General features: G+C 39.9%; 2 protein-coding genes across 2 annotated transcripts in view; one reads left to right on the plus strand and one right to left on the minus strand.

Moving 5' to 3' along the window:
- Positions 1 to 383: 383 nt before the first annotated feature.
- Positions 384 to 25,501, plus strand: part of CABCOCO1 (ciliary associated calcium binding coiled-coil 1) — a 124,166-nt gene continuing 99,048 nt past the window's right edge. The window contains exon 1 of the mRNA XM_015866235.2: positions 384 to 425. The gene's annotated coding sequence lies outside the window, so the exon portion shown is untranslated. The remainder of the gene's footprint in view (positions 426 to 25,501) is intronic.
- Positions 10,394 to 24,597, minus strand: TMEM26 (transmembrane protein 26). Its single transcript, XM_015866233.2, has 6 exons — positions 24,134 to 24,597; positions 20,339 to 20,417; positions 15,641 to 15,754; positions 14,928 to 15,148; positions 13,787 to 13,863; positions 10,394 to 11,538 (listed from the first exon to the last, which is right to left on the minus strand). The coding sequence occupies exons 1-6, from the start codon at positions 24,322 to 24,324 to the stop codon at positions 11,123 to 11,125; spliced, it is 1,098 nt and encodes a 365-aa protein (XP_015721719.1). The 5' UTR covers positions 24,325 to 24,597; the 3' UTR covers positions 10,394 to 11,122.

Raw genomic sequence — 25,501 nt, forward strand, 5'->3', positions numbered from 1 at the left:
GATACTGTAGGGTAGTCTTCCTATCATACTGTGGAAATTAGTGACAGAGAAAAGAGACCTTCAACTTAGTAATGACCTGCTAAAAGCAATTTAACAAGTTCAACTATTTTAATGTAGAAATGGTTCAACAGTTAATATAGAAACAGTTTCCTGGCCCTTTCCAATTAGGTTGTGTGACTTATTCAGCATGCAGTTAGGCATCACAGATGAGTTAATGTAACAAACAACAAGATATGACTCCCCTTCCTCTACTTCTGCTTCTTTGTCTTCTGCCAAATCAGGACGGTGAGTCAGGTGTTGCTGATTGCCAACAGGTGAGCCCTGGGAAGGGCATAAAGAATGGGAGGCTGGTTACAAGCAGGGAGTTAGTTCAAGTTTTTACCAGGACCTTTGAACATTGGATGTGAAATATCTGCTCTAAATTGGTAAGAATTTTTTTTTCCTCTCATTTCCTGTGTTGATAATTTAGTTATTATATCAGAAGCTGATTATTTGGTAAAATTTTCCTGTGGCTTTTGTCAGGGCTGGATTCAGAAACAGAAAGGATGGGTTTCTTAATCATAATGTATATAGTTTCTTAGTGAGGAAGAAGATGAGGTAGTAGATGTTGGACTGCTTGTCTAAGTTGACTGCTTTAGGAGAGCTTGTTCATATCCTGAACGTAGTAAAGGGGTATTAGCCCTGCTTGAGTTTCCTGACAGATTATCTGAAGGTTTTGCTTTCACAAGACAACTCAATGTAAGAATATGATTAGAGGAGGTAGCAATTTCAACTTGCATTTTGCAGTGTTTAAAGAATGTAGTGTGATGTGAAGGGGTGTATGTTACCCTGTGGTTGTGCAAAACTGTGTTGAGATACTGCAGGAAGTATTCAAGTACAGTAACCCTGGAGTTAACTAATTCTTCTGCCTTCCCCAGAGTAAGGTGCAAAACCAGGCTTGTTTTAACTGTCCAAGTACCATTCTTCTCTCCAAACATCTGTGGCCATGTTCTAACAATTTGGAGATGTTTTGTATGTACAACTAGCTGTAGCATTGAAACATTATGAAGCATTTGAAAAACACATTGTCCCCCACTGTGATATAAGTGTGCAAGTTAAAGGCTTAGTTGTATGTAATTGAGTGAAACCTCCCTGCGTTGCTGTCTGTTCTCACGTGTCCTTCTGACTATTTGCATTTCCTCTCAAGCAGTAACTATATCCACAGTAATACTGGCTTCCTCCAGTATGAGAGAGCCTGTGGAATATTTTCTGTTTTTTCTCCTTAATGACTGTTCCCAGGTGTTGTGACATGCAGTGGAAAGGCTTGTGGTACTTTGGCTCTTCTCACTTTATTTTTTTTCCCCATTTTTTTCTGAGCCTGAAGTCCATCTTTCAGAAATAAATGTATTTGCTAAGGGGCTTATTGTCCACCAGACTCTTTGGAATAAGGCTCTGTAGGAGCAAAGGGAGGAGAGTGACCTCTCAGGACATAAATGGAAGGTAGAATGAAGAGGAATAATTTCTTTTGTTGCCCCTATGTAGCAAATAAATTATTTATTAAAAACTTGTAGATGATAAGATCCTGTTTCCTAATAAGTCAATTTGCAGTAACTCATATTCTGGAATTAATGTTTGGTGCTCTAATTTGGGTAGGATAGATCTTTTAAAACACAAGTGTACTCATGCAAAACATCTTCTGGAAGAAACAGTTATGTTAAGGGAATATAAGTTTTCCTTTCCTGAGCAATTTTGAAAAGATATTTCTTATATTCAGTTGATGAAGCAATGGGAAAGGCTCTAATTTCTTAACTATGTTATTGATAAGTGTGTTGCTTGATTATTTTCTTAGGAATTGCTGCATGGCATTAAGTACCACAGTAAATTTTCAATAAATGAGAATAAGGCTTTTTCCAAACCTAGTTTTATGATGTTGACTGTCTCTGGTCCAGTGCGCTTCTTGTGTTTCGTTCCTTTCCGCAGTGGAAAAAATGATGTAGCTTTTCTGTTTTTATCAGGAAATCATCTGATGGAAGCAGCACTGGAGGTAACATAGTTGGAAGAGAATGAAGAGTATTTTTAAACTCTTTTCTCTCCTAATTGTGAGTCCTTTTGGAAGTAGTAGAAAAAATGTATCCAGGCAGACAATCTTAGTTTCAGGCAGAGAAAGATTGGTTACTGTGGTGCACAGGCTGAAGACAGAGTGTGAAGGTTGAGTGTCTTCCCCAGGATCCAGAAGGTTGCTCCTTCAGAACAGTGAGCATAGGACAAGCTGGCAAAACAGCCCCTTTACTTCAAAGGTTTTCCTTTGTGCACTGTTAGAACTTGAGTTTTCTATTTGTGTGTTTAAGCCTTTTTTCAGCTTTTGGTTGGACAGTGGTATATAACTAATTCTATTTACCAGCCTGAAAAGATTTGCCCAAGTTTATCATCATCATCAAATTGCTTTCATTCTTATATTTGGATCTTCAGGGATTGTCCTGATTCAAAGATGTCTTCTGAACATTTATATGTACTGCAGGTTGTAATTATTGACTTTATTTTATAATTATTTTCTATTTGCAAGTTTTTTTGCCTCAAATCTTACTACTACATTGAGCCTTTCTACATAAGAGTTGGTGTTTCTTTGTAATGCAACCTTACAGTCAGTATCTTATGAATAAAAGTAGCTATCACTGAATCCAGAGAAGAATCCTGTATCTTAGTCTCATTAACTTTCAGTTCTCAGCATTGATCATTCAAATAAAGGCATCAAGATCTGAACCCCAGTTATGTGAATATATTTGCTGTAGTTTGATACACTTGTAACTTTGCCATGTTTTATTAATTTATGGATTCAAGGCCATGGTGATGGGGCTTTTAAAGTGTCTTTAGGCTGCTGCATTTGTGCATTTATGTTTCTCACACCTAAGGGTCCCAATTGCTGACTTAAATCAGCCATTTTTTGACAACTCTGTGTTACAATCCTTGGTGCTTATTCTGCAGCTGTGGTACTTTTTCACAGTTGGGACACCTTTGCCTGTCAGGCTTAGTGTTCAGATTCATTCTCAGCACTTCTCTCAATCTGTTGTTCTAATACTTGAAAAATAACAGTACTTCAAATAAAGATGGGATGAACTGCCCAAGACAATGTGATGGAATTGGGATATAATATTTCATAGGAGGCATATACAAACTGAGTGTAAAATAAAGATTATTATCCATGACTTTCAAACCTTTGAAAGAACACTGTACTTCTATTTCAGTAGTTGTGTCTTCAGAATGAAGTTTTATCCTTGTTCTGTAGTAAGTAGTAAGTAAGCTACTACTGCAAGTAGTAGCAGTCCCTACAGGGCTGTGACACACTGTGCTTTAAGGGAATACATTTGTTGTAATCAGGCTCAGATGCTGCAGAGTGTTTGCTATACACTGAAATCAGCATTAGCATTTGCTAATGGTGTGCTCTAGGAGGACCTTGGCTCTAATTCTATCAGTTTAAACTTTGAAGGAAATAACCAAAGGGAAAAACAACAGTAGTGGAATCTGAGTCTCATTATCTTGGTTTTCAAACTAGGGATGGCAAAATCTTTGCGTGATTTGACTGAATGTTTGGGGATTTCTCTAACTCAACAAGTAGTGATCACTTAAGAATTCCCAAGCAGTTCGGACTGTCCTGTATAACCATCACTACGCTTTGACTCTATTTTGTTGTTCTTGGTGGTTTTTATTTTTTTTTCATCAAGCCTGCACACTGAAATGCAGCACTGTACAGGGTGTAAAAATATATATAACAGTCATGAGTTTATTCATCCTTCTAGAACATACTCTGCTGCAGCACAACTACCTTGTAATGTAGGAATTGCCATAGTAACTACTCATTTCTTATTGATTAGGTGGTTAAAAATTCTCAATATACAAGCAGAGTAACTTGCTGGCATACGGCTTCAGGCTACCCCTGTGGCAACTCTTACTTATGCATTCTCTACTTTTTCTGTATGTAGGAGGATTTTTTTTTTATTATTTTTTAAATGATTAGTATTCCTTGGATTAGGTCACAAAGTAGTCTTTTCTGCCATTACAGAGCTTAAATTGTAAGTTAACTTGACATCAAGCTTACATGGCAGAATAGAAGCCAATATGAGTTAATTATTGGATTAAGACAGGTAGATTTCACCTCAGTGTGAAATCTGGAAGGAGAAAAGGAAAGAAAGGCTTCTTGTTCTCCCTCATTCAGGGCCAAAGCTAACCACTTCACTGAGCTGACCCCTACCAAATGAAAGAGAATGCTGTTTTTTGGCAGTCATGATAAATCGCTTTGGAAGATGCTTCTGACCCCATTAGAATCAATTGCAAGATAAACTAAGTACTGTTTTTATGTTTCCTTAGTAATATTCTAGATGTGGTAATAGTCTTCAGCAGTGGCATTGTGAATGCTTACTGAAAGCAGGATTAGGGCTGGAATGAGTTATGGTGGTTGACAGCTGTCTTGGTTCATGTAGTGCTGTTGCTGAATGTACTGTTGTTTCTTACAAGCCTGAAAGATGCTCCAACAAAGCTTCTACCACGTTTATTTTGAAAGACAAGCTTTTTGTGAATTCTATCAGGGGACTGAAACTGCAAAGCACTTAGGCAGAATGCCAGATAAAATTTAAGCCCAACACATTCTTCAAATGTCAGTTTACTCAAGTGTCAGTTTACTCATAATAATATAAAAAGAAAGAACAGCAACACTGAACTAGGGTTTTTTGTTTTTTGTTGGTTTTTTTTTTTTTTTTTGTATGTTTTTGTGTTTTTGTTTTGGTTTGGTTTTTTTAAACTCTGTAAAGGCTGTTCCAAAGCTGTCTGGGACACTTCTGTGATGCTTAGATGTTGGCTGTTTGTATCTGTTCTGTCTGATTACTCCAGGATATTATTAGCTTAGTATATGGGAGACTGAAGATTTCAGAGCCATTTTCAGTATAGATCTTTGAAATTATTATCACAGGTAGTACCCAAGCATGCCTGCTTTATTTGACTCCAGCCCTTTCCCACCTTCCAAAGTTTGAAATTCTGGGTTAGGGCATTATTTCTTACATTGTACCACCTTTCTGCTCCTGTATTTTTACCTTCAGTCTGACAACCTTATTTCAAACATTGTATGACCTTAGGAATACCTGAGGGAGTTCTTAATCCGTAGGGCTGCAGGAAATGACACTGCTGTTTCAATAAGCCAGTCCTTCAGAGAGGCTGATCAGGAAAACATGCTTCTCTTTGTAGTAGGTTGCAAACAAATGGAGGAAGCTCTTTGGCAGTCACAGATACTTTCAGTCTTTAGCAGGAGGAAATAGGCTATAGGCTATTCTTAATCTTCAATTGACCTGAACTTTTGAGTGCTTTTGTAGAAGCTTATGCAGACAGCAGTGGGAAGTTCAGTGGTCACTGTCTTTTGTCTGTGTACCAATATCTGGGAGACAGGCCCAGAACACAGACTGAAATACAGACAAGTACAGGAGTATATAGAATATGATGTAAAAGTTTAAATTGATAATTGAAATGGTTTGTTTTTTTTTTAATATTCTTTCTTTCTTTTCTCTCCTACCCCCTTAAAATTTTTGCTTTTTCTGCCATCGTGACTATTTTTATTACCTTACTATAACAGATCAGGAATGTTCTGCCTTCCTCTGCAGAGAAGGGTTTAGAGAAGGCTTTTAGGCCTTCTTGAAAGGCTTCTATCCTCATGCAACTTCATGGAGAAAGACACTGAATTGAACTCAAAGACTAGAGGGCCAACTACTCTCCTACCTGATGATTCAGAGCTTATCTGTTTTTGATTGATGCAGAACCAAAAGAATAGCCTGGTGCAGTTTTAGATGCTGGTGTTCTCTTCTAAATGGCTTCCAGGGTATTTAGGATCTTACTGTTTAAAGGATATAAAAAAATATGCAGGTTGGTGTTTATCAAACATAGCATCCATAACTCAAAGTGGCAGTCAGGCATCATTTGAAAAAGATCATGGATCTTCTGTACGCATCTTTTTATATGCCCATAGAATTGGGATAGAAACAAAAGCACTAATGATTTTTATTTTTAAAAAATTTTTACTTTCCACCAAGTATTTTTGCTTTTTCTTGAGCGTGAAACAGTAGATGATAAAATAGTCATATAGGTCATACACTGTTTCACATCAGACACTGAATGGAAGAATCTCTTAGAAAAGAATCCAAATGTGGTTTGGTTTTGGTCATGTGTTTGTTTTCTATCCTACTCTAGAGCTGGTAATTTTAAAAGCATTACTTTTCCTAGAAGTGAGTTATTCCATGACTGCTACGCATTCCACCTGCATGATGTAAAGCAGGAATTCGTACGTATTGCACTGCTGAGATTTCCTGGACATGCAGTTTTGTAACAATAAGTGGACGTAACTTCAATTTTCTCCCCAAGATTTGACTTTTGGAGTTTCTACTGCAGGACTGCTTCAGTTAGAAAGCATTGAACTCACCTGCCTTGAGTTTCTTGCACTCCTCTTATATGCCAAAGTGGTCAGCCAAAATTCAGACCTACTGTTCTCATTGGTTAAAGGATGATCAGGGATCTTTCTTAATGGTATTTTAAAATGGCAATACTCATGACAGGGAGAGGAGAAACCATATTTAGTCATACAGCAGAAACGGTCAGGATACTGCCATGTGATCAAAAAAACTGAACTGATCCACTGATTTGTATGTACAGCTTGATAGCAATCTGCAAGAAAGCAACAGCAAAATCTTTGCAAATGTGGTTAACCAGTAAGTATTCCAAGCCAATGTTTTTGTTTCATTTCAAAGCTGACAAGATGCATTAATCATCTCCAAAGGTTAAAAAAACAACACTTTATTTTTTGAAGGGGAAATAATGATTACGTAGTTTTTGTCAACTGAGGAAACCTGCATGGAAATAATGTATTTTGGGGATCTGAAAAACTTTCTTGCAAATTGGTATGATGTTCAGAGAATATTGTATACCTGGTGTCTGGAGCTCTAAGCTTAAAGCATCTGTAATATTTGGGCATTTCTGGAAGTGTTTTACAGATGTCCGCAGTGTATTTTTACTAGCAGTCTCACACACCATAGCAAGTAAAAACCTGCACTACTAGGCATAGTCTGGTATCTAAATACATACATGTATTTCTGTGCTTTTATTCAGTCTCCTCTGAGATTACCCTGTGATTTGCATGTTTGGAGGCAAAGGGTCTTTTTGAGTGAAGACATCCAGCAAAAATAGGGAAGAGTTTACTGCAGTAACTGTGGGCTTTCAAAGCAATGTCTGCAGTCAGAATCTGGCCGAAGTAATTAACAATGGGAAAGAAAAGCAGTGTGTGGAAAGTATAATTAATTGAAACATATAATATTCCATTCACACACAATAAATCGGCAGTTATGCCTGAGGTAACTGCCTTTTATTTTCAAAATAAAGTTGGAATTTTTAAGAAGTAATTGAACATTTTCTCCTATTTTCACACAGTACCATAAAATATAGTACAGTAAAAATACCAGCAGAAATGCAATGAAATAATGGTTATTGTTGCTTTTGATTATTATTATTGGCTCAGAGCTATGATCTTATTTGAGCCAAAGTCCAAAAGAATGGAGTAATACATTTTAGCTGAGGAAAAAATGAGAGGGAAAACAATTTAGAGGGTTTTAATATACAAGAGCTGCTCCAAAGGTAATGCCTCCTGTTTTATGTTGTTGGCCCATGACATGGCAGATGTTGGTGGTACAGTAGTAGGGGTTGAACCTTCCACCAGTATTTCATTATACTTTGTTGCTATGTGATAGATGGCAGCAGAGGGGCAGCATGACAAAATGGCATCTGATGTGCAAGTACAAATGAAATAAAGGGGTGAAATTGAATTCCTCTATGTGGAAAAAAATGGCACCTGATAACTTTCATTGACACTTGCTGAATGTTTGTGGAGACCAACCAGTGGATGTGAGTGCAATGAGGTGGTGAGTGGTGCATTTCAGCATTGACAGTGAGTCTCCCCTGCTGGTGCAATTTCCACAGGCATAGCACGCAGCCCTTGTCCATCACTGGAGCTGGTAACTACTGATGGGGAGCATCAAAAACAATGTTTTGTAGTGTGTGTGCTATCAAATAGTGTTATTGTGCACTTCGTTATAGTTTTTATGGAAATAAATAAAATTACTTTTGGAGTGACCTACATAGAATAATCTAGAAGGATAAAGCAGGAACAATGAGATAAATAACTGTAACAGCTAGGTATCTGTTTGCTTAAGAGACTTAGTAATGTGATTCTCCTGACTCAGGAGTAAATAACAGTTAAGATAGATGTTCTGAAATCCTCCCATTTGGAAGGACTGAATTTTTCCAGTTCCGATAGTTTACTGCAGCATTTTCTGAATAATGAGCATGATGCCAGTTGTCAGATCTTCAGAGAATACATTCTACCACTTGCGTAGCATGGCGCTCTGAAAGGCACCAGTATGACACCAAGGCTCCCTGCACCCAGCTGCTGCTGGTTCAGCTGACTCAACCTGCTGCAAAACAGTTCAGTTGTCCTCTCTATCAAGAAAATTGCAAGACAAAGATGAGGATGATTTCCCACTGAGATTTGCTGCTGTGACTGAACGTAGAAATGACTGGACTTTTTAATTGCTATCCAGTCTTCTCAATGAATTAGAAATGCACTCTGTCAGTCATTCCTGTTGCTACCTGGCAAATGTGATTTCCCTTCTCTGCAGAGGCAGGAGGACGGGCTGCCTACCATTTAAGTGCTTTGTTTGTCTGTCTGTTTCTTCTTTTTTTTTCCTTTGCTTTTAAATGATCTGTCTTTGCCCATAGTGGCGGGAAGGAAAAAGGAAGTCCAAATCTGTTCTATCCTAAGCATGATTGGGTGGGTCTAGTCTATTTTGTATTTGTCTGAATAATGATGAAATCTAGTAAAGAACCTAGCATTGCAGTGAGTTATTCTCAAAGTAAGTCTGGTTAAGAGCTTTACTGATGCTTAAAATGGAACAGCGTGAAGACCAGGAAATACAGTTCCTTGTATAATGCTTCTACTGTAACTAGTCTTTGTATTGCTGACCACAGGGAATCTTGCATTTGCTGCAGGATGAGCCTGGTGGGCACCTTGTTGTTGAACGAAGCCTTTAAACAGGTAGCAAATACTTGCTTTTTCTTTTTGCTGGTGAATTTCAAATGCTGTTCTAGGAAGATCAGCGCACTTCAGATTAATTAGCAAGGATCCTTTTAACAGGGTAATTACTACATCAGCAAGTGGTGAACTCAGTGAATGGGAGTAGCAACACTGCAACAACAAAGAAGTGATGTTACAGTGCTACCAGCTGATTTTAAATGCACCTTGGTGTGAAAGGCTTAAGACAACACAGTTGGTCAGCAGCAGGACTTCAGCTTTGCCTGTAAGAGCTGCATTCAAATCTAAATATGTCAGCCTTACAACAGCACCGTAAATGGTGACTGACTTTTTTTCCTTCTGCTGGGAAGAGCAGAAGTTTTCTCCTCTGTTACTGTGCTTTCTCCTCTCTTAGTGAAAGGGCCTGATCCAACATGAAACAGATCACAAGATTTAACAGCTCACAGATTCAAACACAGGTTCACGTGTTTGGGAAATTTTTAAATTGGTTCATTGTTAAACAGGTACATCTTTCAGGGAATAAATATGTCATTGCTTATTAGTCTAATAAGCATTTGGCTGCTGTGGTGGTGGCAGGAGCACTTCAGTGCATTCCTAAACAGATTCTGTATTTTTAGATAGCTGAGGCTCTCGGTAAAACTGGGATTGCTTAATATAGGAAATTACCTTAAATAGGTCACTTCCTATTTGTGAGATTTTTTTAAATTCACATGATTTTCTGATCTCATTAAAGGTGGATGCAGAAATCTGTAGAAAATATCTGCCATTTTCAGTGAGCATGTGATTTTGGGGCAGATCTTCAAAAGTTACTTCTCTTTCGAGCTAAGCCCAGCAGGGTCATTGGACTGAAATTGATGTAAAGTGTCCCTGGAATAAATGAACCACATCCCATGTTATTCACCCCAGACATGGAAGTAAATGCATGACTAAAAGCCATTTAAAAACAACAACAACAGACCTTGACACTAAATAGGCCAAATGATTCCATGGGATTTAGTGGTGCTTCATGAAATGTGAAGCACAAGTCAGAATCCTTTTGTCTAGATGGCACTGCTCACATCTGACAGGACAAACTTCTTTCTTACTAGATTGTACACCTGAGTCAGGACAATTAAAAATAAAAAACTATAAAATGGCAGCACTTAAAGTCTGTCCTCAACTTCGAACACAGTGTAGCAGGAAATAAAAATTACAAGGGTTTTTTCTATTATTATTTTAATTATTGTTTTTTGTACGTGTCCTGACTAGTAGAAACATAACAGCAAATACCTCTGTAGAAAATGACAAGGTGACAAAAAGGTCTTTGGGCACTTTCCCGTGTTTTTAACCCATCTGTTTATTTGTAAGGTTTAGATTATCCAGACTATAATAGACAGCCTTTTTTTGTGACATTTCATGGTGTTTTGTAGTTTTTACACTGAAAATTTAGCCAGAAATGGGGTAACACGCAGTGAAGCTTTTCCTAACTTTTCTAAACGAACAATGTTTAGATGTCAGAGTATCAGTAGGAATCTGTTATGCCCATCCCCTTGCATGTCTGCAGTTGTGGCTGCTGCAGCTGCTGCTATGCACAGTGATCGTAATGTTCACCTTAGCTGTAGCCCAGTCACTGAGGTAGGGCTAAATGCTTCCGTGTTTCCTCTGTTCCATTGGGATAAGTTTGTCCTTCTAACTGAATACAGGCAAGTTCAAACATTAGCAAAGTGCCACCAAAGATTATAACCAACTTTTTAATGCGCCAAACTTTTCTTGCTACTACAAACTACGGCTACAAAATCCCTGTGAATAATATAGTAGGGAACTGGTCAAAAACCCCCAAAATCCAATGCAATACAAAGCATCCCATTTCTATGTTTTGGTTTTTTTGTTTGTTTGTTTGTTTTTTTCTTCAGAAATTTCCCCTGCAGGTTAGAAGAACTTGTTAATCTCTTAGTGGAAGAGATTAATTGTGTTCGAAGTCAGTTTCACCATAGAAATAGGCCCTTCTGAAGCAGCTGAGGAATGACATTGGTCTTGAGTCAATCACGTTGCTTACTGGTCTTCCAATGGAGCCTGGGGTTCCTCTTTCAGTGGTAAAGCAACACATTCTTTCATTTCAGCATCCTGCTTAGTGGTAGCATGAGTAGTGGCTTCATGAGGCTCGCATGGGCAGCAGCCAACTTCTCCCTTCCTGCTCTTTTGCAGAATAGTAGCGCGAAAGTCTAAAGTTATCACTGCCAAGCGATACAATTGGAGGATCACAACTAAGATATTCTTAGCTGTAAAAAACACCAGCATCTGGCTGAATATTCGGAAGTGGCCCATCAGAATTGTACGTACAATGAAGAAGGGTCCATCCTGTATGAACAAGCTGACCCCGATGTTCCACAGCTCTGAACTATAGCTGCAGAGCAGCAGGCTAGGAAACTGCCTGCTCGACGTGGTTGGCTTGCAGACAATATGCTGTACTGGAAATGAAACATTTGGGTTAAAACAGCTCTTTTTAAACTTAGCTAGGATCAGCCTAAAGGGCAGCTTTTAGGGAGCTTCAATTATAAGTGCATTCAAATGTGAACAATTCAACGTAAAGCATATCTCATCTCTGGGATCTTAAGTTAAGCAGGTATTTACCTAATCTGTCCAAAAGAACCAAAATCCACTTCCCCTTTTCTACCCCACAAAGCTATCAGTACACTTTAAAACAAGAAGTTGTTCACTTAATTTTTCTACGACAACTTCCTCAGACACTTTTCTGTTAAATCAATGTGTTAAGCTAATTGTTAGGAAAGAAAAAACACCTTGAATGGAAACACTTCAGCTCATTCCAAGCAAAGTCCTTGCTTTTAAGAGATTCAGTTGCAGACTATTGCCTTTTCCATGTGTTATAATATGTGATGTTTGATGAGAGGCAGTATCAGCATTATGGGCAGGAAGAAGTTGTAGTTCCTGCTTGACTTGTAAGACTTAAACCATAGGTACTTGCTCTTAGCCTTCTGGACATTAAATTGTGTGCAACTGCTGGAACCTGTGTGGATGCATCTCCTTTACCTATAAAGGCAGTGGTGGGCTGGAATGCTTTTGTGACATGGCATCTAGAGAGGGGTCGTCAGACAGCTTTGTGTGTGGTAGGTATGGCTGCATGTTATGAAAATTCATGAAGCTAAACTAACCTATTTAACTGGCGATGGGATGACATGAGCATAAAACCGGTAGTTACTGTGATGCAGTACCAACCACCAAGTAGCACAGCTTACCAAAATAACTCAATTGTTTGGGGTAGCACTGGGAAAAGGAAAAAGAAAAAAAAAAAAAGAGAGACTTAAGAGTAGAAAATGAGTTGTTGAAGGGGAAACACTTCTTCTGAAGCCTGTAGGCAAGGCTTTACCAGAAGCAGCTGATTTTTAATAGCTTTTAAGTTTTTAATAGTCTTAACTTCATTGCTGTAGTTTTATATAGCATCTATGAATTACTCTTTTAGGTCATAGTTAGGTGCAAGTAAACAATCTGATACCTGAATGAAAAGTACCAGTTGTGCAGCTGTATGGAGTTACCTAAAATAAACTGCACCCACAGTCAACATGTGCTGAATAACTTGATTTTTAATGAGTTAAATGTAACTATAGCAGGAAAAAAAAGCAGAAAACTAACAGCCAGAGGGAAAAAAAAAAAAAACAACACACATCTTACTTTACTTAAATTAATGCTATGTTTTTTTAAGTAGCATTTGAATTTATTTGGGTATGTGCAGTGGGTTGTTTTGTGTTGTTTGTTTTAACTCTGTGCAGCTTTCAGAGAATGTATTTTACCAGTAACAAAAAAAATTATCAGCGATAAATTGCAATATTGCTTCTTCAGAAGGTGTTATCTGAGCTGAAATACTGCAATATTTTCCTACCTCCAAAATTGAAATCAAAGCCTAATGCTGTCCACAAAGAGAAAGCTAACAAAAAATTCCAGGAATCATTTTTCACTGTTACTTTATTTGTTCATTATTTTAATTGCTGTGTCAGCCTAGTGGTCATCAATTTTGTAGAAGATACTGGTGTGGATAACTTATCTTTGGACTGATACAGTTGACTTGCAAACTTGTTGATATTGGAGGTCAAAAGGGTTGAAATAAATACGTTTTTATCTCCTTTGACCTAAAGTAGCCTTTCTGCCTGCAAGGAAATACCAGCCTGAGTTACCTGAATATTGGGCCTTTTAGTTTAGGATAAGAATATACAGACCCAACACATTATGGTCCTGCATGTTCCCTGTGATCAGGTATTGTGTGCTGTGGTAACCCCTTGAGAGCCTGTGATATCTGTGTTTGGGCTGTGTTGTTCCCTGTGCCTGGTATTTGCTTATTTCTCTGTAGGATCCTGTAATCTCCCCAGATTTAAACCATGATAGAATCCATGGCCAGATCTACTCCAGCAGCTAACGTAGTGAAATTTACAGCAGTAACAGGCAACTACAGCAATGCTTCAATACTGCAGTTCCATTTTTTTCTGGAAGTAGTATTTTATCTGGAAGGTAGAGGTTAGCCAGAAACAAGTGTTTCCTCGAAAGAGACCACAGTAGGCTTTCTTTAGAAAGTGTCACTGTCTTTGTCACATGAATTGCTCTTCAGCAGAAGCCCTGGATGTAGCCTGTAGCCTGTTCACAATGCCAAGACATGCCAGCAAAACCTTAAAGCACATGTTCTCATTGCTTCTGTGTGCAAGTACTAACCTGCAAGATCAAGTGGAAACTGTAACATACTCCAGGTCCACACAGCGAGAATTGCATTCATGAGAATATAATTCTTCCTATGGGAGGAGAAAAAGTAGTTAACAGTGAAAATGCAATTTTCTTTTGTGTTAACAGAAGTGTTTTCTGTAGTATTTGGAATGTCATTTAAAGGGAGGCTGAGCTAAACAGTGATTAATGCTTGCTTCCAAGTGGTACTAGTAATACTGAGGAAAACAGGCACTTTTTGGTGTGGAATTCTTGCTGTTCAGTCCACGTGTTCCAGCTGTGCAATTATACTAAATTCCTGCTGCTGATGTTATAATGATATGTGTATGGAAATACCTCTACTTTGAGCTAGAGTCTATCTTTATCCCTGTAATGATTATATTCCCTGCAAGCTTGAAGCTTCTCTTCCAAGTCAGAAGGACCTCTTTCCCTGCTATGAAGCCTTTTCTGCAATATTAAAGCATAAAGTAAAAAAATGAGTAGTGTCTGCAAGAGAACCTCTTCTGCAATTCTTTCTCCTTGTGATAGGTGTTCACTATTCAGCTCTCACTGCTGTGAGAGGAAGATGGGCTGACATTCTCTGGGAGATATCGCAATGTTGAAAGTTCACACCAGAACTAGGCTGTTCCCTTTCTTCTTACCTTTGAATACTGTTGTTCTATGGTGAAGAAACTACAAATGAAATAACCAAAGAATTAACTTGGATAATGAGTCTCTAAAGCAAACTCAAGTTACTTCCATGTCAGTCTAAAACAATTCATTAACCTGAGAAGTTCTGTGTGGATCCAGAGTTTCAGCTGCTGTAGCTGTATGACCTGGTGCCACATAGCAGTTATGCTACTTGTTTGGCTTTTGGTACCGTTTTGTTATGATGAATGTGATGTGCTCCTGTGTTAGCAACGCATGAGTAATCTCTAACAAAGCTCATAGGACTGTTACATCTTTTACAGCAGCAACACAAGAGTAGGAAAACAGTGCCCTTGAATGTAGCCTTCTGTAATCAGTGGGAATTCAGTTCCCACTGATAGTAGTCTGGATAGTAGTCTCGATGCTTCAGCTAGCACAAACAAAGCTTCAAACTAAACAAATCTCTTTTGCAATATGCACATTATTTATGTCAGCAAATATTCCTTACCGTACATCGTCAATGTCCAGGGTTTCACTAGCAAATTCAAGTATATCTGCTGCTGTTCCTACAAACATGAGAAGCAGCTGGGACAACTGGTCCCGGGTGATTTCAACCCCAATTGGGAGAAGCCATCTCCCAACTACTAGAAGTAATAGAAAGGTCTGGTGGAGGGCCAGGGTCCATACACTCTCACAGATTGTGGAGAGCTGATTCACGAAGACTTTAGCCTGTTTAAAACACAACAACAATAACAAGCTGTAAATTCATGAGACTTAACAGTAAAGATAGCATCAATCCTTCCACCTACCTTTGATCTCTTTCACACAGCACTAGAAGAAACCATTTCTGTGTGGTGGCTATAATTTGAAAAAGGCATATTAATACCAATTTGGGGTACTGAATACTGATTTTTTTTCCATACATCTTTTTTTTTTCTTTTCTTTCTCCCCTGTTACCGTTTTTTAGCTATTAACATTTGCAGGACCGTCATCCAGACACTCAAAATTCAGTAAGGTTTTGAGGAGAACAGTATGAGACTTTCTACCAACAAGTGTTAGTACTTAGCAAGATGTCAGCCACTTTTACTATGTGGCTTTGTAAAAACCACATTTTCTTTTGGTCACTATTTAAGGAGATGGCCCAAAAATGACAGTCCTCTCCAATTGCTTTTTCCCAGCATTTCATAAGTTCCCTACTAGGAACAGGAAAAGTTGTCCCACCGTCCGGATGATGTGGTGATCTGTGCTCTCGTTTCCATCACTGCTGTCCAGAGGCTGACTGATGTCATTACTGGTGACATTCAACTGAACAGCTTCTGGCTCATTACCGCAATACTGTCGAGAACAAAAACATCCCATAAGCATTAACATCAAGCACAGGGAGCAGATGTGTTCTGTGTCTTTAAGAGTTATGTGGTCTTGATGGTGGATATTTACAAAGGTACATGCTTGCTCTGAAAGCAGTACCCCTCTTGCTCAGGAGGGGAAAATTCATCTTTGCAGACAGGAGAGATGTGTTGGTAAGCCCTTGGGAAGCTGTAGGATTGTTCTGCAGAAGCAGATGTAAATTCAAAGGCTGGTGGATACCGTTTCTCTGCTAAAACTGCACTCTGCAGCTCTCTTCAACAGACTGCTGGGTTTCCTACATTGCTTTTTTCTGCCTGGAACAGTAGAGCAGGGTGAAAATCACTGTTTGCTATCTTATGCTTATGGTCAGACGCTCTGTATCCAAACTTGTTTTCCAAGTATCTTTTTTAAGCTTCTGCTGTCCAAAATAAGTTCTCTAAAAATGCAGTTGTTTTCTTTTTTTACTTCCCTCAAGGCTGCAGTGAATAGAGTTGAGCTGTAGGGGAATTTGGGTTGTATTTCCCCATTTCCTTTCCCTGCAACTTTGCCTATTTTTCAGGAAGTTCATAATGAGAGAGTTGAGATTCAGGAATAACTAGAAAAAAATGAGCCTGTGACGTTGCCTGTCCCTGCAGAGTACAAAAATTGGTGCTTTAGTTTTTGCAGGCGTTGGATCCTGTGGGGAAGACAATGTTGGCTAACGCACATTGCTGGGTGCAGCACAGCGACTCAGCAGTGGGAGATGCACTGCTTTCTGCCTTTGTCCAGCAGATGTTCCTAGGGTAGCTAGGGCCTGGCTCCTAACATCTGTCTTCATAACAGCCCTTACTATTTCATTGTAATAAAAAAGGGGTAGTTAGAAAATCCAACCAGGCTGTCACGAAAGACTTCTATCCCGCTCTACTTGTGCCAAAGAACGTCAAACGATTTGCATTTCTCCATTGGGCCCCCCACCATTTTATTGCACAAGGAGCAATTTTCTGCAACAATTGGAATGTGTGCGTGCATACTGAGCAGCTCTATTCAGCATAATGCCTGCCAATAGATGGGCAACATTTTCCAGCAAATGTCACAGTCTAAAACATTTCAGATCCCCCTTTACTTTGTCTTTGATGATACTGCTCTGAGCAAGTGCTGCCTCTTGCCTGACGGTGTAGATAAATGGAGTAACTTCCTGTAGCCTAAAAAAATCTGGAAAAAAGTCAGGGCTTGTTGCTTTTAGAATTGGTGATAAAGGCTCTGAAACTGAATGCACGGCTTATTTGCACAGTGGGTGTGCCAGCATTGAAAGATTGTCACCAAGATGTTGGGGAAATATTTCCATTTGCAGAATGGAGATCATGAAGTCCTGGGCTTGGAAGCAAGGATAGGCAGGGGCTGGGATTCTGTGGGGCTGATCTCCTGGTTGTCCCCACAGGCTGCTCCTGCACAGCCTGCTGTGGGCTTGTTTTGTTTTCTAGCTGTGCACAGGCATGGAGAATGATTAATAAAATAAGTTCACTTTATTTATGTCTTTCACGGGCTCCTAATATGCAGTTTTTGAAACCATTTCTGACTTGATGGGGGTTGCATGGCTCCAAGAACCTTGACCAAATAGTGCTCCTTAGAGCCAAATCTGAATCTCTCTGCCTGCAGGCTGGAAATGGCGAACTGCATCTGCAGAGTCTGGCATTTAAATCAACCTCTCATCTTAATTTAAGTAGATTCCTCTCTTGGTTTGTTCCTCTGAATATTTATTAAGTGGTGATTGTGGTGGTGATTCACTTCAAAGTTTGGAAGCGAGCCTTTATTTTATATCATGTAAATGCATATAAATAGTCCTGTTGGTGCAGGACATATCTGCCTAATTGTGTATGCACAGTGACTTAATGGGAAAGCGACAAGGAAGAAGCCAGTACTAAGCTTCATAGGCAGATGAACATGGTTTGCCTGCTTAGCTCTACAGCCTTGCTACTCATAGGTGTCTGTATGCATGTGTAGCTGAACAAAAGTGCTTAATGGTTCCTGTGCAAAAATAAGACAAGAAGAAATGTATGCATGTTACAGAAATTCTAGCTAGGTTTGCTTCTTTTGTTTCTTATGAAACAAACAGCTGATATTCCTCTGATCTATAAAACATCGTCACAATGGAAACTGTCTTGCATGACATATTTTCTTAGTGCCCAGACTGCAAAGATCTTGCTGATGGTGCAGGGGGACCCCTTGGAATCCTGAACTAATTCAGCAGTTTTCAATTTGCTTCTTCTTCAGTGCCAGATAGAAATGAGGTCAGCTAAAACTTTTTGCAGCAGACCCAGCACTGAGGTGATAAAACTGCAGCTGGAATAGCAGGGCAGAGTGCCCTCAGCCCTGTTACCATGTGGAAGCTGACAGCCCCTGCCAAGCAACAGGTACCCCTCGCTCTGCATCGCTGGAAGCAGTGTCGCCATCACTATGGCAACACACACGATGTCAAATTCAGTATTGTGACTTTGCCTCATTTTGCTCCTACTAGAAAGCTGAAATGTAACACAGGGAGAAAAGATTGTTTAAGCCGTCTTCCTAATTGAGGAAGACAGTAGGTGTGGGAAGGGAGAGACGATGCACAGTATCTCTTCTAGAACAGTGATACACTGGAATTTTAGCTGATAAGAGAATCCCGTGTCAGAATGAGGCTGAGGGAATGGGCAGGAAAATTGATTATTTTCTTAGTGGTTAAATATATTTAAAAGGTTTGCCAAATATTCATCTTACTTTTAAGCAAAACACTTGCATGAATACTGTCCTGGCAGTCGGGTAACCTCTGCTAAAGGTGGTCAGGCGGTGCTTTGTGGCAGTAATATACAAGGTGCCTGAAAAGCTAAGAGGCATTTGTTCATTTAAGCTCTTAAGCAACTCAAGAATTATTATTATTTCTTAATGGAATAAATGGTTTTAATTTTCTTGCCGCTCTGTTTTGCTGACAGCAATTTCTTTTGCTCAGTACAATATAATTTATTTTACAGAGTGTCTCCCAATCTCCAAATAATACTTTACTGCAAAGCAGTACTTTCTGTGCAGTCAGTATTCCACTTTGAATGATGAATGGCGTTACTTCTGTCCAGTTCTGTAGTACTTCAAGGCAGAATTGCCTCAGTCTTCAGGAGAGACTGTCCATTAGTGCGTGCCTGAAGTAACAGCACCAGCACAAGTAGTAGATGTTTCTGCTTAGGTTTTCAATGAGAGATCAAAGCTCTGATGCCTTAAAGACCACAAACTGTTCTGATGGTGTTTGTATAAAAAGCATAGACCCATTCTGTTATTATTTTAATAAGGAACATTTCAGCGAAACGTTCACCAGAAGAATAATACTTGTCTGGGTGCTGTTTGATATTGTTATGAGGGCTGCTCCCCTTCCAGGGGTGCTGCTTTTGAATCTGTTTGATTGTGCACTTCCAGAAGTCTCTGTCCTATTTCTCCAGGTATAAACTAAGCTGTTAACTTGATATACTCCCTCTTTAATTCACAGAAACAGTATATCAATAAGAACAAAGTATGCCATGTTCTAACATCATTTTGGGAAATAAACTGCTGCCTCTGACTACAGAATTAGCCTGTTTTGTGGACCAGATTTAACTATGACAAATGTTCTCAATATCCACGTTACCTGTCTGTGACTGTTTAAGGAGATCTGGCAAAACAAGATGACAATAAATTCCTGCTGCTGTATTTAAAAAAAGCCTCAGGCATTTTCAGTGTAAACACAATTTTGAATATTTGATTATACTTCTGTGGGCTTTAACAATGTTTCAAAAGAGAAAATAAGGGAATGTGTCCCCTTAGTCTAATTTATGGATCATCTTCTATCACTTTATCTTTCGCTCATTTTCTGCCAGGGTTGTGCAAAAATCCTATGGGGCATGCAAAAATCCCCTTTTCACTACATGGAAGTTCTATGGGGAGTTGCAAACAGCTGGCACAGGGTAAGGGCTCCCTTGCTCAGCATGGGCAGTGGGCTTTGTCTTCACACTAACTGGTAACCCCAGCAGGAATCACTGCCTTTAAAATTGGTGCCACACATTTGGATCTTGAAGTGGAATCCAGACACCCCTTCCCAGATCACTGTATAGCACAGAGAAATTACTACAACAGCTAATCTGTGGTAGGAATCTGCGGATATTCTCCTACATTGCAGTAAACATGAGGTAATTTAAGAGCCTTTTAATGGATAGCTACTGCAATTTTTCCTTGCTTGGAGTTGTGATATCTGCCTGTAAATGCCATAAAACTTGTGATTTATTTTACAAAAGCCTCTAAAGCAATGAAATTCTTTCACCATCCTGAGCAAGATTCAAGCTGGTAACCTGGGGCTGAAATGCTGGATTTCATACTTCTAGACTTGTAGTTCCTCAGCCATATACAGATAGTCTCATTTTATCTAGGAAAGAGGTTAATTACTTGATGTTAGGAAATGCAGTTGTCCATAGTCCCAGCCGGACTGGGAGACCCACTAGCATAAAATGGAAAATTAGATAAAGGTCTGGCATTTGTGCCTAAATCCAGACCATCAGATAATTAATTTCAAACCAATCCATCATGTTTCATAATAAATACCTGTGTCCCATGGTTAATTTCCAGTAGCCACAATGATGGTACTATGCAAATCAGATACAAAAAGATTGCTGGGGAAAACCTGCAAAGGAAAAATAGCTTGGTATTATATCACATTGTAAATATCTCTTATTCTCTATCATTATCTCAACTGGACTTGGAGAATTCTACTTAGATTACAGTTCACACTGGGCAAATAAGAGTTGTAATTCTTTCTGAATTCCTCAAGCTGACATTGGTATGAATTATAGTTTCTTTCTTTCTTTTTTTTTTTTTTGTAAGCCTAAGATCATCTAGAGCTTATTTAAAATCTCTTCTCAAAAACTACCCAAGTATTTTAGCTGTCTGTATTTCTATTATGGCATTCTCTGTATTTAAAACAAACTAACAACAAAAAAAAAAAGCCTAGCTAATGTGCTCTTCTAGATCTCAGGAAGGATGAATCGTAGAATCACTTGAGTTGGAAGGGATCATTAAAGGTCATCTGGTCCAAATCCCCTACAGTGAGCAGGGATGTCTACATGTAGAGTCATTCCACTGAATGGTGCTGGGATAAAGGCTGTTGATCAGAATCCTGGTGGCAGAGAAACGTTGGAAACAGCATCAGTTTGCTGAAAACATCTGTTAAGTTAGATTTTTTCAGGGCAGACTAAAATGATTTATGAAAATGGGCCTTGCCCTTCTTCCCCCGGTTGTGCTGGCAGCTGTCTAATGTTTTTAGGTTATCCCTCTCCAGTTCCTTTTTCTTGTTACTCTCTTGTATAACTTGTGATGGTGAAGCTCTATGATATGAATTTGTTCAGACCTACTAGGGATGTTTCATTACTATTCCTCCAAGTATTAAGTGAGGGATGCTGATGTTACAGGATCGGTGGTTAAAGGAAAACCGACTGATGTCATGTACCTGGACTTGTGCAGGGCACTTGGCATTGTCCTGCGTGACATCCTGGTTGCCACATTGGTGAGAAATGGGATTTGACAGATTGAATACAATCTGGATAAGGAATTGGCTGGATGGTTGCACTCAGAAAGTTGCAGTCAATGGCTCAGTGTCCAAGTGGAGACTGGTGACAAGTGGCATTCCTCAGGGATTGGTGCTGGGACCAGTGCTATTTAACATCTTTGTAGGTGACATGGACACTTCCATAAACTGGAAAAGGATGGATTTAGACAAGATATTAGAAAGAAATTCCTTACTGTAAGAGTGGTGAGACACTGGAACAGGTTGCTCAGAGAGGGTGAATGCCCCCTACCCTGGAAGAACTCGAGGCCAGGCTGCATAGGACTGTGAACAATCTGCTCTAGTGGGAGGTGTCCCTGCCTGTAGCAGGGGGTTGGAACTAGATGATCTTAAAGGTTCCCACCAACCCTAACCACTCTATGATTCTGTGTTTTCTTATAAAACGTGACGATTTCTTTATTCATTTTGCAATTCTTATCATTTCAGATTAGGAATGAGGCTGTCCAATGCCAGCCCTGCCATAGTATTGAGTGAGCATCACAGTGATGCTTCTGAGAATGGCAGCAGCCTCTGCACCACATGTACACCTCAGGCACAACAATAAGGACAGATTCAAGACGCTTGTTTAGTTCCATCTGTCTTGTCAGCAGCACACACAGCAGTGAACTTAAGTTGCTGATAATTGTGTTCCTGCAGCAATGTTTTGGTCAAGTGTAGTTGGATGTGTGTTAGCTCATATCTAGAATATACCTTTATTTTTGTAATAATGACTTTTTCAGAGGAGACTGTTTTGAGGAAGAAAAACAACCAAAAATCCAGCTGTTCAGGAAAATGACCAGTTTGCTGAACCACTCTGAAAAGTTTCAGTTAATCCCTCTAAATAAGGTGGTCTTGAGTTGCTGCGTGTTGTTTGGTTTTTATAGTTGGTTTGTGTTTCCTTTTTTACATTTTGGTTGTTCTTGGGGTTAGAAAGTGTATTTGAGTGTTTGTTTGTTTTCCTCTTCCTGATGTTAGTGATTCTGTGGGGTTTTAGCCTAGTTATTTTGGGAGAGAACACACCTCTCAATTGAATTGGAGTACTACTTTATTTTACAGTATTTCCTGTAGGACATGAGCACATGAGAAATCCATCCAGCTGGCAAGTTAGCAATGCTGAGCTAATGATGGCAGATCTAGCCAGGAAAGTTCAGGCGCTTTAACCCTGCCTTTCTTTCAGGAGCACTGTAGAGCAAATATTACTTGGCCAGGCACACAATATTACTCTTTCTCCACGTGATCTATTTAATTATTTCTGCCGATGCAATAAGAAACTGTCTATTGTGTATGGAGAACATACGAGGCTTCTGGAGGCAGAAGAGTTCTGTGGTACAGACTGTCCTTTGCTTGCGTTAGCAGACATACATGAAGGTATTTCTATGATGCTACTGGTTCTGAGTGTGGGTGTTTGCCACCAGAGCAGAAAGTTACCTTGCTGTGATTAGATGCTGCTCATTTGTCTGCAGTTCTCACCTACAACATAATTTACTGTGCTTCTTAAATTGCTGGACCATATCCATTTTCCTTATAGCTAAATTTAGCCCAGATTTCTAGCACACGTTCATTAAGAAGAATCCACTTTCTGTATCTCTTTTTTAACTCAATTGTCCAAAAATGGACTTAGCAAATGTGCCTTCATGAAGCGTCTGCTGCCTCTTCCTCACCCCAGTGAACTGGGTCTGTTCACTCTGCCTCTGATTTACACATGTGCTCTGCTGCTGTTTAATTTTCCTGTATTCCAGAAAGAATCACTGCTTTTAATACATTTAAATTTAGACTATGGAACATTTGTGTGGATTGTCATACAATGTCGTTTCTGTTATAATGAGTTTCACAGGTTGCAATAGACAGAAATAGAAGGTCATGGAAATGGCTGTTTGTTTGTTTTTTTTTTAACCTTGAATTTGTCCCAGTGACACTGGGACGAAAATCCTACGTTTGAGTTTACAAAGAAAAGGTCCTAATGAAACCTGGGCGATTAGTTCCATGCATAGTTCCCTTTCACCAATCATTTGTTTGGGCTGACTGATGCTGCTGATGAGCTGTAGATGACTGCAGTCATTCCTTACATATGTGTAAAAACCCAAGTGCTTGGGCAAATTCTGCTGTGACTAACTTATTTTGCTCACTTCCCAGGCACTCTTTCCTGCATGAAGGCTTCCCTCTGGAATAGCCTCTTACATTCAAATCCAAACACTTAAATGGCTCTTACTGTGAGAGTTCTTGCTGCTCCTCTTTTATTTGATGCTGAGCTTTCGTTCGAGTACTAGCATGGAAATAACACTTTTGTGGGTAGCAGGGACAGGGAATGCAGTCCCAGGGAATGAGATGCCTGCCAGGAAATGACTTGCTAAGTGAGAGGTGTGGGGCCCGTGGCATTTCTCTGCCTGTGCTCCTGACCAGCTGTGGCATCGTGGGGCCCAGTGACCCTGCCAGGGAATGCATGCCTCCATTTCCCTTGCCCGCTGGATTGGTGGCTCCAGAACACATAGCTTTTGCCTGCAGCAAAGTTCCCACGTCTTTCAGCTGTTAGTGCACACTCACTATTGTACAAAGAGTTGGTTCCCAAGTCATCTATTGCAAAGCTGCCTGAAAGCCCTCTGGGTTTGGTCACAGACTAGCCAGGACTTCACCACTTTTTCACCACCCCAGGTGCTGCAGGGGGGAGACCGCAGCTCCCTGAAAGCGTGGCAAAAAGAAAGCCGGGGCAACTCTGTTCACAGGCAGCAGCCCCGCATCTGCAGCAAAATACACTCAAAGAAGAAAGAGGGGCTCCCTTGGAGCCAGCAGGATATACTCACCATTTGTAGCCTCTGCCTTGCTTGAACTTGAGCGTGAGTCCTGTCTCCAGGCAAAGGAGAAGATTGAGCAGTGCCAGCAGCCAGTACATAGGTTCTTTCTTCACTTCAGTCACTCTCCAGACCCCGATGAGGGAGTGCAGCATGAACAGCAGGCGAGTAACAAGAGCGTTGAGCAGGACCATCAGCTCCATCCCGGCCCAGTCCCTCTCCTCTCTCCCCACACGCAGGCCCAGTGCCTGTTAGGAGCACAGAGAAGCTGCCCAGGGAATCACGGCAAAGCCTGCACAACGCAGGCACGCAGCTCTTCCCTCTCCCATCTCCACAAAGGGGCCCATTATAACAAAAAAGAAACGGTATCGCCCCTCCCCCAGACTTCCTGAAAACTTTTTGGAGAGGAGAAAAAAAAAAAGAAAGCTCACGCTTCCAAGCTGTAGTGCTTTGCAGTGCTCTGTGCACTGAGCACACTGAGCAGGAAGGGTTGCTGCATGTCCCCTCTATCTCAGGGACTGAAGGCCGGGGAAACTGCAGTCTCGCCCAGCTCCCATTTCCTTCCCAGCTCCGCTTGCTGTTCTTATCTCCTATATTTCCAGCAAATAGACAAAATGTAAGAAACATTAATGTGAATCTTCCTTAGTAAAACTTCGACTGCATTGCTGATGCTGCAAATCCTCCTTCCTCTGCCCTCTGCACAAAAGCTTTACTTCATCTTTGGGAACTTTTGAAATCATTCATTTAACATTGCTATAAAGAAAGCAGAGGCTGTGTACTTCAGTATTGGAATCCCTGTGTGCAGATATATCAGTGTGGTGATTAGTGTTGAGCCAATTGATGGAGAAGCAACCCCATTGTAAGGAATTCCATAAATTGGACTGAAATCTGGGCTAACACCGGTGTTACCCACTAAACCAATAGAGTCAGACACAAAAGGCAGATTTGTTTGACTGTTAGATACCTGTTGACAGTCAGATACCTGTGGAATGAGCTTTAGAATCGTCTTGGGTGACAGTTGATAACGTACAGAGTACAGTAAGAGTTGCTTTGACATTTCTCATGGTAGTTACATTTTTATTTGAATTTACACTTCTGAAACTGAAATGTCGTCTGGATGAGAATTGTTACTTGCTCCAGTTTTGTGTTTGTTTCCCGTCAAAGGACTGAAGTTGAGATATGCTATTGTAAAATACCAAAGCAGATTGGAAGACAGGGAACCTACTATGACCCTCCAAAGGCCTAAATTCCTCACTGATTTAAAAACACTGTTCTGCTTTAAAGATAAGGAAATATTTGTCAGAAAGTTGTGACCCTTCTAAGAAGAAATTTTCCTCAAAGGTTTCTCGCAGTGAAGCCAAGCCTCTTTGTCTACAAAGT

This window comes from Coturnix japonica, chromosome 6 (assembly GCF_001577835.2).
Source record: "Coturnix japonica isolate 7356 chromosome 6, Coturnix japonica 2.1, whole genome shotgun sequence".
Taxonomy (NCBI): domain Eukaryota; kingdom Metazoa; phylum Chordata; class Aves; order Galliformes; family Phasianidae; genus Coturnix; species Coturnix japonica.